The sequence below is a fragment of the Ambystoma mexicanum genome, chromosome 10 (assembly GCF_040938575.1).
Source record: "Ambystoma mexicanum isolate Mex_15411 chromosome 10, UKY_AmexF1_1, whole genome shotgun sequence".
Lineage (NCBI taxonomy): Eukaryota > Metazoa > Chordata > Amphibia > Caudata > Ambystomatidae > Ambystoma > Ambystoma mexicanum.
This window is the reverse complement of record NC_090932.1, coordinates 1,521,750,794-1,521,765,576: the sequence shown is the minus strand read 5'-3', so window position 1 is coordinate 1,521,765,576 and position 14,783 is coordinate 1,521,750,794. Positions and strand designations below refer to the sequence as shown.

General features: G+C 48.3%; 1 protein-coding gene across 6 annotated transcripts in view; it reads left to right on the top strand.

Moving 5' to 3' along the window:
- Window positions 1-14,783, top strand: part of NCOR2 (nuclear receptor corepressor 2) — a 2,813,293-nt gene that overhangs the window by 2,681,675 nt on the left and 116,835 nt on the right. For all 6 annotated transcript variants that reach the window (XM_069619703.1, XM_069619702.1, XM_069619704.1 and 3 more), the window contains one exon: window positions 4,247-4,396. In XM_069619703.1, the coding sequence (XP_069475804.1) occupies window positions 4,247-4,396 (150 nt within the window). The remainder of the gene's footprint in view (window positions 1-4,246; window positions 4,397-14,783) is intronic.

Below are 14,783 nucleotides of genomic sequence, written 5' to 3'. Positions count from 1 at the left end.
AATAGAAGGTAGGACTGTTTCCGCACCTCATTTCTCGCATGAATTCGAGGAGCCGTTCTTCCCAGATAAATCATCTGGCTTAGCTCCATTTGGTTCCAGGGGTGTACCAGAGGTGTCCAACTAGTCAAACCTTGCTATCAGTACCTAAGTCCCAGCAGGGCAGCTAGTGACACATGAGCAGAGGTACACCAAATGCCTTATATCATTAGCTATGTATGAAGGTGCACAACAAGGCTCAGTGGCCACGAGGGTCTAGGTCGGCCCTGGTGCTGAGATTTTGGTGGGAACTTAGACCAGGCTTCATAGAAATTCACTCCCTATATTGGGGGTTTGCTTGCAGTTCATCCCAAGACCTTGTAGGCTATGCTCTGATGTATCCTCCTTACAGTATTGCGAGGCCTGAAAGAAAGACCAGCATGAGGCCATAAATGAACTAAGCACTGTTGGCAGTGCTAAAGCATGGTGGGGCAATATAGAGGCGATGCAGGTCCCTCACAGGAGTGCTCCACGCTGCAGAATATGCCTGAGTAAGTATGGCAAAAGCACATTTGCAAGTCCTTCTGTTTCATGCAGGTGGAAATGTTTGGCGGCAGAACAGAACGTGCAAGCCCTTTTTGAGTCATAAGAGAGACTTGCCAGGCTTAGTTAATCTGTGGACTGTTTGCCTGACAGAGAAAGTGCCAACAGCACTCCAATGTCTCTGCTGTCCTGCTGCTAGGGCACATTTATCATCCTAAGTCCTGAATCTCCTACTGTAGGTTTCTGTGACTCTGACTGAGGAGAGGCCGCTGCCCCCATTGGAGCAGGTAGTCTTATTTGACCCAGTATTGTGGGGAAGACTGCTGAGAGCGCAAACAGTGTAGTTGGGTACAGTGCGGGACCTCCAATCCCAATTGTCCCCAGTTGTAGATGCATAGTTTGAGGAGGACTCAGTTGTGACCCTGACCATCCTTTTTGTAAGTGATGACCCCGTTGGATCAGAATCTTTGTCTAAGCCAGGTACGTGCTAATCTCCTCTCATAGTGCCTTATCAGTGACGCAATAGGATCCTGGGAGGAAATAGTTAGGGAATGCATATCCAGTCCTACCTAATAGATGAGAAGAGAGGAGAGGCTATTAGACTTTAGTTGCCTCTGATGCTATGTAGGGGAAATGTTTTAAGACTTGGGCCTCAGATTCCTTTAAACCTTACACAGACCATGGCCCACGACACCAGTGACAGCGTCGTTTTCACCTACCCAACCAGTACTATGTTTTCCTTTACCTCTGTTGTCCTGTTCGTGTGGCTAAGGATGACAGGAATCCTTGTTTCCCTGCAGAGTGGACACAGATCTTCGTTTTCAACCTAAACAAGCCCTCAATGTGGAAGAACTCTTCAGATCCAAGATCTTCCATATGCTGTTGGAGCAGTGGTGGAGTGGATGGGGTTGAAAGATCTGAAGCAGTCTTTATCGGCGATGGGAGTAGTTGCCCTGGTCCTGTCTGGCAGACTGGACTGGTTGGGCATCCCTCTCACCCCACTTGTGGTCAGGGTGGTGGTGGAGGAGCTATGGAAAAAGCCTCGCTTCACTCCAGTTTTGAGCAATTCCCTTTAGATTATGTATTTGTAGTGCCCAACAAGCTGTTGTGCCTGGCTTCTTAGCCCCTTTTGTAGTCTGCTGTTGTGTCAGTGTCTCTTACAAAGACTAGCATCCCTGCTGACTCGACGTCTGTTCCCTCGTAAAAAGAGTGTAAACATCTGGACTTGTTGAACAAGAAGATTTATTTCAAATCTCTGTCAAGCTGTGCTAGGATGATGATGAGGATGAGATACTGGCAGGGTATAACAGTCATCTGTGGAAGAAGATGGCAGAGTATACTTTACATATCCCCTGACAAGCACGACCAGTTCACAATGTAACTGCATTAGCCAACCATTTGTGCCTCCCAAAGTGAATGCCAAATCATGGATAAAAAGAGGACTGCAGCAGCCCTTCAATGGATCATCTTTGGAGCCAAGACCCCTATGAAGAAGTGTGGTTAGCTGACAACTGTTGCAGCCAACCAGCATTGCCTCCAGCCAAGTCCCAGTGAAGCCCTGCTCCTCTCTACAGATCTCCACTCGGCCCTCGTTGGTGTTTCAACCCAGGGACTGGTAGGGACAACCTGTTCTGACCCTGCCTGCTCAGCCTTTGGAAGTGTCCCTGAACAACCTAGTGGACTGAACGGCTTCCTCCTGGGCCACCAGGCTGCACTGATAGCTCTTCCGAATTCAGCCTTGGAATGCTGCAGATCTCCAACTCTTTTGATAAGACGACTTCCCCTACAGTTGCTGCCTTCCTAACCGAATAGGCGCATGCAAGGTCTGTCTCCTTGTTCTCGCCACAAGGATCGCTTATCGCTTCCTGATCGTTGTGACCACTGCTGCAATTCGCTGTTTTCGCCTCCTGGAAGTTCCCTGAGATTGCCTGCTCTGTGTAGTTCTTTACCTTGGCATTCCAACGGCATCCAGCTGTCAAGTCTTCAGTACCTCTCGTCGGAGCCTGAAACCGCTGAATAGACATACCTAAAACCCCACTCTGAAAGGGCCTCTGCACCAGCAGCCACTGGACCTCCCTTGACTGGACCAAGCCTAGAAGTAAGCAGGCTCAGCGAATAAAAGAATCTCTGAAGTGGTTGCTGAAGAAATTGGAGTAAGGTGGTGAGTTTGCATACCTATTCATACCCCCCTCTTGTGTTTTATGGGTGTAAAGTCCTAATCCTTCCTCTCCTTTGCCTGGCTTAGAACGGTGGTGGTCAAGGACCACTACTGGGATTCTCCTAAAACAGTGGGATTGGGAGAGGAACCTGTTGGAACTTTACTTATCTTGTTTTTCTGGTTCTGGAACCCTTATCTGCAACTGTTGGCTTTGCAAACTCTTGTTTGCAAATCACATAGTAAACCCTCCTGACCCTCTGCAAAATGAATCTTGTGGAAGTGGTGACACTTGTGTTCTAGGCCCCCTCTGCTTGTTCTCTTATTCTCTTGCTTTACCATACACAGTTGATTACAGTATTGCTTTTAGTATTCCTTTCATTTCACTGACTGTTTTAAAGGTAAAGTGTTGATGTTCCGATTACAGAACCCCCAAACCGTGTATGTATACATGTGTATAAGTAAAAACTGTACGTACCTGAGGTTTTCATTGGTTGGAGTGTTTGCAATGGCCTAATAAATGTATATTTTTGTACAGCTTCTGTCTAACTTGAATTATTGTAGTGTGTCCTGTTGTAGCCTCAACTACTCATACACCCTTCTAAGTCTAAGCCTTACTGGTCTGCTACCCTATTTGATTTTGTTTGGCTAGACATCAGTGTCTTCTCCCTGTTTACTATATTGGGGTGGTCCCTCAGAATTCACCCCCAGGGTTGATTCTTGACATCCATCTTAACAATTCTAGTCACGCTCATCTAGCCCATCAGCTTCTGGTTCTCAAAACTGTTGTATCTCCTGACAGAAGGAACCTTTGTATGTCATCTGCAGGGCAGCAATTTAGGCTAATATACATGAGTTCTCCAAATACTATACATTGGATGAAGGCTGAAGTGATGGTGCACAGTTTGGATAGGCTATGATGAACAGCCTGTTTGGTTGATTGTGTGTTAGGAGCTGCACCCTGAGTCTTTTTCAGGGAATTCTTGGATAATGTATCTGGTGAAAGGGCAACAGCATGTAAAAATTGCCACAAGTTACCATAGTGACTGCTAGTCTGCGCCTCCTTTCTTCACACAGCACACCCTCCTATTTTCTCCTCACATCCCTACATTAATATCTCACTTTGTGGCCTTGGCAGAAAGGAAAAGGACTGGGAATGGGAAGACGGTGGGTGGGTGTTAAGGGATATGGGAAAGCCTGGGGGCAGGCAGAGTAATGCATGCACGCACCGTACCTTCTGCTGTATACAAATATTTGGTTCCCACACCGTGGTGTGGATATCCTTTGAGTCCGTGGAAAAGGAAATTAAAACCATTGAAACAGTCACTACGGTGAACAATTTGTATTTTCAAGATTGGAAGAATACTAGTTGACTTAAAGTGTGACTTATCAAAAGATGAGCATATGAGTTTATTGAGGCATTAAAAGTAAATATTAAAAATAAAATCCTGTAGTGTTTGGGCGAAAATGCAATGAATATGTGAGATCTGTTACTATCAGAAGTATGTAATTGGTCACACCATTGTGTCAGAAGATTGATGCATTAACCATCTTGTTGGTCTATATGCTCAGGTCTCCAGAACAAAGCAAAGCCTCCACATTGAGTGGCTCAGAAGATGGCATTGAACCTGTATCACCACCCGAGGGTGCAGGAGAGTCAGATTACCCGCGGAGTGCATCCTATCCAACTTTGTATAGAGAGGGGGATCAGTCCGAACAGAGGTAAAGCACCTGGAAAAGGAAATGTACTTTTTGGGTCCAGAAAATGTTTAGCTTTCCTTTAATTTTCTTGCACAGTGTGCACCCTTTATCTGTTGTGTAGTGTTTGATACTGTATCTTAAATGGCACCAGTTTTTACAGTTGTTAATGCTTTATACCAATCTGCCTTTCTGGCATACTCTCTGCAGATTACTGCCATTTGAGTGGATGTTTTGCTCAATGTGTCAAATAATCAGTGTTTTCAGTGCTCACTCAAGAGCTAGTGGCACTGATTATGCCAGTTTATTATCCTTCACGTAGCATCTCAGAGAATGTTTTTACTTCCGACTGTAATTCATTTTCTTCTGCATCTGGTTTGCTTTTTCCACTTTGTAAAAGGGAATTTTGAAACCTATGTATGCAGCCTATCTTGCAGAATGACGCTATCACCATTGAAGGAGTACAGAGCAGCACCTTCAGATTTCCTAACAGCAGAAAGAAATTCTACTTACTTTTCTTCAGAAGGTGGCCGAGATTCCCTTTGTACCGTATGACAAAATATAATCAAATTGTAGTGCGAGCTTACGCCTCCTACTAAGACAAACTACTTACCATCTCAAAAGCCTTCTTTCTCACTACCCCTTTGCCATCATATAAGACCTATACAGCCCATGAATGCATGGAGACTCCAGTCTCAATTCTGGTAAATCTATGCAACAGGTTCCTATCATTCTTGTTGACGAAGAGAAGGGGTTATTGTGCATCAGCTCCCCTGTTCCATTCTTAACCTATGAGCCTTCTTATGAGGAATTAGCTCCTGCCCAACCTAATAATCCTAACTTGAAGTGTGATTTTCGTATGCGAGTATAGGACTAACGATTCGATCAGGTAGCTCTTAATAGGTTTAGGTATATCACATGCTCATTTATGTATGTCCTGTTTGTGGAGTTGAACCTAGTAGCCTACAGTTGGGTAGATTTTTAATTTCTGTGCCAAATCTCCTTCACCGGTGAGACCCCCGGCACTTTTTGCTGGACTCATGGATGTTTGTTGATCAGTCTCCTGAGTGAGTGGGAGCCTTTTTCCCCCCCACTCTCATTCTTTTACTCAGTCTATGGGAACACTCGTTCATTACTTTTACACTTTATTTTATGGAGTCATATTTTCTTCCATGTTTTCCAAGTCTTCTGTAATTTACTTTTGTAGCACACAGCACCTTCTTTGCAGTGCTACTGGAGCCCTTTGGGCTCCACTTTGTAATTTATTTTATTTTCCTTGTAGGAACACATGTTCTCAAGGGTAGAGAGATACTTTTTATCCTTTCTTCATTTTATATTCTGAGATCACATTCCACCTTATGTGGAGTACTGAGGAATTACACTGTAGCCCCTGTCTCACTGCGCCTGTAACATTTCCGTTAGTGACATGCATACCTGAATGGCTGGTGGCAGTGGACGTGCTCTACCGACTTCTCTGTGATTCTTACCCGAAGGCTGTGTTCACAGAAGGGTCACCATTAACCCAAAATTGGTGTCTGTGTTCTTTTATTCACCATTTATTTGCCCGTCTTCTGCCGTGCTGAGTGGGGGAGGCTCTGGTTTGACATTTGTCCTCGGCAGGAATTCTTTGGGAAACCCGCCAAGGCTCCACAATGTCTGTGAAGACAGGAAACGAGGAAGGAGTCTGAAGCACAGCAGTCTTTTGTCTTCTGGCATGCCTGCCTGCAACCTGTTCCATCTGGGAGGCTGGTGGTCCTGAAAGGACAGCCACCCCCCAAAGTTTGAATTTAGCATGAGTGCTGATTGGCTGGGTTCCAGGATAAATGGCCTGGATCCTAGAGCTGAAGACAAGTCGAACACTGGAACAGAAGAGATGAAGATGAAGATGGCCAGAGACGCCTGAAGCCCCTTCCAGTAACTGGTGAAGCCTGCTGAACTGACTGCTGCTGTCCTGACCCCAATTTATAATCGACAGGAAAACTCAGAAGAGGACTACAACCTCCCATGAACTAGAGGGCATAATTAGTCGTAAGACGACCTGCAATTTGAGCCATCCCACGACGACCACGACCTTTCTGGGATGCAAACCACCAGGACCTACGACCATCCTGTATGTAGCGCATCATCCTTCGAAGAATGAATCTTCCTGAAACTTTGGTGGACTCCTCCTGGACCTCCCGAAGCAAGATTCCACTCCTCAAAGCCCCCTCACCAGTGTGCAGGACCGAGCAAGCAAGGCAAATCAATCAGACTAGAACCGTTCTTCACTGGTGTCTCTGAAAAGGTGCCAGAACCACAGATCCACATTGGAGCACGAAGAATCGTTTGCTGGGCGTCCTCACTCTCGACTGCTGCAAAATTTCATCCAGAGTCCCTCCTTTCATCACCAAGGAACAGGAGACAAGCTCTAAAGCAGCTAGCGCGTGAAGGCATACAGCTTTATCTTCATCATCCTAAGGAACTGTGGGATTCTAGGTAATACTTAACTAAAGTCATTCTGTCGCTCCTATGTTGCTGAGGTGGTAATTTGTGCGTTTTGGGAGTTCGCCCATATATGTTCGCCCCGGCTCAACGCTGGAATGCTTTTATACTTAACTGCTTCAGAAGATTTCCACAGGAAATGTTGCCTTTTCTACAGCTTGTGCCTGCCTTTTTGACCTCCAATCTGACCCTGAAATAGACGAAGAACTTGATAGGGAAGGACTCCTAAAGCCGGGGCTCTGTGAAAAGATTACTAACTAACTTAACTTGTGCTGGGGTTATTTCTATCATAAGGATCTGAAACAAAGTGTTACAAAGTTATTACCTTGGAATTGTGTCACTAGTCTAAAAAGTAAACGTACTTACTTGCTACTGTAGGTAGGGGATCACAGTATTATTCCTGAAACAGACTAAATTACATGGGTTGCCAAGTACTTGCTAATGTTAGTATAATATTCCTGAAACAGAATACGTTACATAGTTTACTACCAAGGTATTCTCCAGTATGGGGTCCGGCATGGATTCACATGCTCATGAATCTTCCCAGTCGGCGGGCTGGGAATCCTTGGTAAAGAAGAAATCGGTTTCAATTTCACTTCTGAACTGTCTTTCTCCTATCAACCATTCGCTGGTCTCTGGGTCATACTGCCCCCAGCAAATGACTGCCCTCTACCTAAGCCCCTCCTCTGGCAGCCATCTTCAGATTTCTACCGCACTTTCAAGTTTTGGCAGTCCTCGTGCTATAGCTCTCGAGCTTTTACTGTGTTTTTCGAGGCCTACGAGTTTTCTGAAGCTTTTTTCGAGTCCTACAACGCATGGATATGGCAGAGGAGGAGAAGGAATCAGTGCCTCTCCAAGGTTTGCCCCGGCTGCAACCTACGGAACGTCTTTTCTGATGATGGACAGTCCCTGTGCCTCTACTGGCTGCATTCGGACCAGACGCATGTGGAGGACGACTGCGTGGCTTGTCGGGAGATGCTGCCGCACACGTGGGCCGACCGATGTAATGCTTCAATGATTGGCTGCAGGCCAAGGCCCCTGCTGAGTGAGTCCCGACAGCATGTCTCCCCTGCCCAGAGAAGAAAGCCGAGCAGTCTTCTAAGACCTTTGAGGGCATCCCTCCCGTGGGCGCCCAACATAAGGCTAAGCACTGCAAGTCCACTGCCTCTGAGAGCGCCATTGCAACGGGCTCCTCGGCGGCCAAGGCGAGTTTAGCGTCTCCAGCACCTTTGACCGCGAGCCAACTCTCAGGTTCTTCAAAGAAGAGGAAGTCGGACCATCCCGGCAAGCTTTTGGAGAAGACCCAGGCCGGCCCGACAGAGGCGGCCAAGGGGATAGGGGTCCCGACCCTCCTCCTAAGGTGAAGGCCGCGGACGCGGTCAAGACCGTGAAGGCTCGGGTGCACCAGGCAAAGACCCACACTTCCATCGAAGTAGTAGCAGTGTCCCTCACGAAGGCCCGCCAGGGCGGATTTGCAGGGCACAGCCCCTAAGGCGAGAGTCTTCCTGCCTGCCAGGAAGGAGACCTCTTTCCAGCCCTTCGAAAAGACACCGGAGAAGGTGATGCCCATCTTTTCACCGAAACAGTCTCCCTTGGTTGCAGAGAAGGGGGGGGCACGGTAGTCCTCCAGGGCACAGACATTTCCTCAGAGGAAGAGCTCATCAGCCTCCTGGTCCTCCAGGAGGGGAGATGCGTCGAGAGCAGGCCCTATGGAGGAGAAACAGGGTGGTGACGGGGGAGCGGATCAACCTAAGCCACAAACGCCCCGGTCCCCTTCGCCTCCACCCCAGCAGCCACCTGGGGATATCTCAGTGGCATTCCTACGGCTCTGCATACCCTGTGCTCGGAAATCCAAACAAGAATGCTTCTTGCGGCGGGGAATGCTGGGGCCATTGGAGGAACCACCACCCTAGAAGAGAGTTCACCACCCTTTCACCCCTCGTCTCCCTCTCGCCCACCAAGGGATGACACAGAACCGGACACGGCGAAGACGGGCAAAGACACGGACGACGGCGGCCTGGGTAATCTCCCGTCTCTGCTGGCCAGATCTCCACTGCCTGACGAGATTGGCTCGTTCCACGCCATGATATACAGGTCCTCAGAGCTGTTCCAGCTCATCCCGGTATAGAAGAACGAAGAGGGTTTCCTATACCAGCACTGGGAGGCAAAGAGGAAGACCGTACTTTCGATTCCGTTATTGGATGACATTTGGGACAAGGGGTTGTCCCTCTTAAAGAACCCTTAATCGGCTCCGGCGAAGAGGGATCACTATGAGAAGAAATACAGTGTGCCGAACTCTGTACCCAAGTGCTTACGGTCCCAGCCGTCTCCGGACTCTGTGGTTTCCGCGGCGGCCAAGAAGTCTTCTTCGGGCTCATCCTCGTCTGCAGCCTCCTACCCCCCCAGACAGTGAGGGGAAGAAGTTGGATGCCATGGGGAGAAGAGTGATCTCATCTGCAGCAACGACCATCAAGGCCGCTAACACCCTCGCCATTGTGGCACGTTACGACTGGGAACTTTGGTTCAAGATGGCCCCCCTCCTGTACTTACTTCTCGACGACAAGCGGGCTGAGGTGTTGGAGATTCTACAGGAAGGCGAAGTGGCTTCGGACCACGCCATTAGAGTAGCCACGGAGATTGCCGACACGGGATTCCGCCAAATGGGCAACAGCGTTTGCCTTTGTCGGCGGGGCTGGCTGAGGGCCACAAATTTCCACCAGGATGTTCAGTCAAAGGTGTTTGTTGGACATGCCCTTTGACAGGGACAATTTGTTTCGAAAGACTGTGGACAACTCCCTCCAGGCCATCAAAGCGTACATTGAGACAGCTTGTGGCCTGGGGGCATGCTTCAGCAACGACGGCCATCCTTCCAGACATCTGGAGGGAAAGCCCAAAGTTCCTCTAAAGAATTCGGAGGAGGTGTCTCGTTCTGCCGTCAGCCCCCCGCTCATCAGCCCAGGAGACCTAAAGGGGCCGCGCCAAGTCTGGAGGTGGAGGTTGTCGTCGCCAAGGCCCCCAAGGCGGCACTTCGATGTCGAAACAAGATTGAACCGGCTGTGGAGTCGGGTCCCCACCCACACTCCCTGCTGGGGGGCCAGCTGGCGAACTTCGTCCGTGTGTGGAAGACCATCTCCACTGACCGTTGGGTGCTGGACGCTTTCGCACACGGACACACCCTACAGTTCCAGCGGAAGTGTCCAAGGTTGCCACCAGTGGCCCGTCAGGAAACCCACGTCTCTCAGCTGCTGCTGAGGTAAGGGCCATGTTAAAAAAAAAGGGGGTGATCGAGCTTGTCCCAAAGAGGCTCTGGGGCTCTGGAGTGTACTCTCGTTACTTCCTCGTCAGAAAGAAGTCTGGCGGTTGGAGGCCCATTCTGGACCTCTGCCGCGTGAACAAGCACATCAAGTCCCAAAGGTTTCGGATGGTAACCCTTCAGCACGTGCTAGGACAGCTGGAAGAAGGGGATTTTCTATCGTCACTGGACTTGGAAGATGCCTATTTTCACACCCCCATACACAAGGGACACCGCAAGTACCTACGCTTGTTCAAGGACAACATTACCAGTTCAAGGCCCTTCCCTTCGGGTTGAGGTTGGCGCCACAAGTGTTCACCAAGTGCCTGGCTCCGGTGGCGCCGCTGCTGCAGCTACGAGGAATCCACGTGTACCCGTACCTGGACGACTGGCTCATCTGGGCGAACTCAAAGGACATCGCCGCCGCTTGCACAATGAAGACCGTCCAACTCTTGGCCGACCTGGGGTTCTCGATAAACTTTGCAAAGTCCTGCTTGACTCCATCGTAGGACGCACTGTTTCTAGGAGACTGACTCAACACAGTGTCATGCCTGCCGTCTCCATCAGAAGAGAGGATCGCGGCCATCCTGGGCAAGGTACAATTGCTGTTGGCCTTGAAGGTCGCAAGGGTGATGTCAATAAAGTCCCTACTCGGCATGATGTTGTCATGCCTATACCTCATTCGGCTGTGCAGGCTACGGATGCATCTGCTGCAGGAGTTCCTCGACGCCCGTTGGATACAAGTGGCTGGGATCTTCGAGGACAAGTTCACACTCAACGAGAATTTCTGTCGAGCCATACCATGGTGGGGAGTGTGCGCACATCTGTCCGCAGGCATGGATTTCCAGATCCCACCTCATCAGGAGACTATCACAACGGACGCCTCCCTGGAAGGATGGGGAGCGCACTCCGGAAGTCTTCATGCAAGAGGCCCGTGGCGACCGGAGGAGACATTGTTGCACATCAATGTGTTGGAGCTGCGGGCAGTGTTTTGGGCCATCAAGTCCTTCCTTCCGTCCCTCAAGGGCAAAGTGGTACGGGTCTTCTAGGACAAAACAACCACAATGTTCTACATCCGGAAGCAGCGGGGAACCAGATCCCCGGCGGTCTCCAAAGAGGCGCAGGACCTTTGGCACTGGGCCGTAGCCCAGGATATGTTCCTCATCCCGTTTCATCTAGCAGGAGTGAAGCACACCATTGCTGACTCTCTCAGCAGGGAGCTACACTCTTGCCACGAGTGGGAACTTCGGCAGGTCCAAGTGGATCACCTGTTCCGCTGATGGTGCAATCCGCAGATCGATCTGTTTGCGACAGCGACAAACACCAAGTGCTGGAGGATCGCCAGCAGGTTTCCCCAGCTGGGGCGCATGAGGGATGCATTCTCTTTCCCCTGGGATGGCCTGTTTCTCTATGCGTTCCTGCTGTTGCTTCTTTGATTAGTCAATCAACTCAGATGGTCCTGGTGCCGGATGATCCTCGTTGCACCAGTGTGACCATGACAGATATGGTACCCGGGTCTTCTGGACATGTCGGCGTCCTCTCCAGTCAAGCTTCCGGCGGTCGCAGAGCTTCTCGCCACGGAATGAGGCACGATTCTGCACCATGACCCAGAATCACTGAACCTGAAGACCAGGCTCCTGCAGCACTTGAGTCTGGGGGCTATGATCTTCCAGCAGATTGTAAGGAGGTGCTTGCCAAGCCAGGGCTTAATCTACTGTCGGGGAGAAGCTGGATCCCCCCCCACCCCCAGGGCAGTGGGGGGCCAGCAGCCATAGCCTCACCAGCTATGGGAGGCCCCAACACCTCCCATATGGCCCCCAGAAATGCAACAGAGTTCCAAGCAGGCAGCAACATGTTTCAAACTGCTTTATTTCTAGGCACAGAAGAGAAAAAAAAGCCAAAGAAAAGCATCGTGTATCGCGAGTTCAGGCGCCGTCTCCCCCGGGGCTGTCTTGCAAGTAAGTTTTATAATCACACTGCAGGCTGACCTCACAAAATTGGATCAGCTCCCAGAAACCTATCTCCTCCTGTTATTGGCTGCAGAGTGGTGGGTTACATATGTAGCACTTATAGAGAGCCTGATAATTGGATATTTACCTCCTGCGTCAGTGGGTTGATTTAGCTGTGCCAGCCCCCATTACCTAATTCTAATCATGTTGCAATGTGACTTTGTTCCCATAACTTTTTAGCTGGACAAGCAGTTCGCACCTGGTTCTGGCTTGTTACAAATTATGTTTCAATGTTGTGCGTGTCCTTGAGAAAATGTCTTTCTTTCCCAGAAAGAAAAAAAGCACACTGGGTTGCCGTGATTTACTCGCATTTGTGGATAATTAAAAAATGTCTGTCTGCAGAAAGTAGTTTTATCTTGAATTTGCGGCCTTGGCAAGTCGGACTTGTTTTGCGAGGAATGTTGATAAGGCTCCCGCAGCCAGTGTTCAGTGTTCAGTGAGTGAAATGAACTTAGCTGTAATTTTCCTGAAACATCGCTTTACACTGTGCATTTAGACCATGTTAATTCATATAGGCATTTGCAAGCCTTTAAACAGGGATTTTTGTGTTTGTAGATTCTGATATTGCAGCATTGATTCTAATGTAGCATAGAAGTTGCACTGTTGGTGAAGTGGGTGTGTTTCAGCATATTTGTCACTCATGGGTGCGCTGGGGCGCTTGGGGTGCGGGGGCATGGATTTGGTCTCCATTTTCCCTCTTCAGTCCCCCCTCTGGTCGACTTTGTCGACCACACCACCAAGCAACATTCACCTCCTTCCGGTCTGCATATCTTTGCCAATTCCTTGAAGTGTCCATAATTTTCTGCATTGTTGTTGATCAACAGTACATATAGCAGTGTTCCCCTTCTGTGTTCCACCACACTCACTCCCCTTCGTACTTCCTCTGATCACAGGGAGTGGCCACCTTTATTACTGCTGGAACCATGTTGCGCACCGCTATCTTAGTCCGGCTCTTCCTTTCACCATGTCTCTTGTTTGCATTCCGATAACTTCTTCTGTTCTTCTTTTGCAATGTATCTCTATCTTGCACAAGGGTGCTGTGCTCGGTACTCGTCCTTCCGTTATCACCTTCAAGCAACCAGGCAGTCATGATGTCATCCATCACCATGCAAGCACTAGCTAGTTCTTTGCTTTCTCTTTTCAGATGCATTTTTTGCTGATCATTCTTTGGTATGCTTGTACTGCACCCACTCATTCTTCTTTCTCGCTCGAGAAGTAATTCCCCCCTCTTTTTACTTCTCTGTCTGTTTCTCTTCTTCCGTTGTTTTCCACCTTGGTGAATGTGTCACTCTTCACATCTTCCTTGGTCATCACCAACAAGGGCATGCTGATGCGCTCCAATGAACACTCTCCTCCCCAATTCAGTGGTAGTTTCTCTTGATCTTTGGATGCATGTGCTCAATAGTAGTCCATAAGCAGTGATGTTCCTGCTCTCATCTCGCAACTTCTCTCAACCTTCTTGCATCCAGCATGATTGTCCACTTCTTGTCACTGTTGTGCTGGTAACATAACGTTGGTACCTTAACAGTATACGTCCTTCTTCAGTGACCATCTTTGCTCTTTTCTCTCACTCTGTTAGGCACTTATCATATTTTTGTCTCTTATTATTTTATTTGTTCTTCTCTCCTTTTGTTTTTCTTTCTTCTTTTATTATTTATTTATTTATTTATTTTTTCAATCTCAATGTTGCTGTTTTCCCTTGCAATCTTCTTCGCACCTTGTCATACATGGGCGTCGTGCTTTGCTGTAGTAATTTCTGTTGTAATCAATTCTCTTCCGGCATATGTTAAAGAACAGTCAGGACAGCTCTCTCCAGTGGTGTCCCTACCAATTTTGTACATGTGGGCATGTTGCTGGTCACTTCTGATATGTGTGTTATGTGTATGTTTTACTCCCCTTGTGTCTGCCCTTAACTCTCTTTACTTTAGCAGCAGCTTTTCCTTACCCACTGACGCCGTAACTGTTCCTGCTTAGGTTAGGGAATGTTAGCAGGGGATACAGCGGTAATGCTCATTATTACAAATAATTTTCAAAGTACCACCCCCATAATTTTGTTCATCATTAATAGTCCCATCGTGAAGGTAAAAGTCCTTATTTGCGTGCCCATAACCACTTACGCTGCTGGGTCCTTGCAGCTGATGAGATGATAAAGTTGCCCGCCTGAAAATCGCAAGAAAAGCGTTAATACGTTAGTACATGTTAGTAACATCAAGCTCCGCGAACTAAACAATCACTAGGGGCAAAAATCAAACCTTCCCCTGGACATTTCGTGTTTTCAAAATTTCTCAATATGGGTAGGGAAAATCTTGGGCTGTTTATTCAATGCAAGCAAGGAAATATACTTCAGGGAAACATGTTCTAAGGGGTCTGAGGTTCTTGATAGGGTGGGCAATTGAGTGGGGAATTCTTCACAATGTTTTACTCAGTGGACCTCACAGTTTCTAATGGAAGATAACATTAAGGAAATTTCCTACACATTTCTAACAGCATACATACGCAACAACCTGCATGTGCGGGGAAAAGAGAAGAAACAAAACAGTGTTACAGCTGTAGGTGCAAAAAATGTAATATGAAACTCAATTAAACTTTGGAAATGCGTGTGTCAGTCCCTATTCTAGTTGCTAGTGTG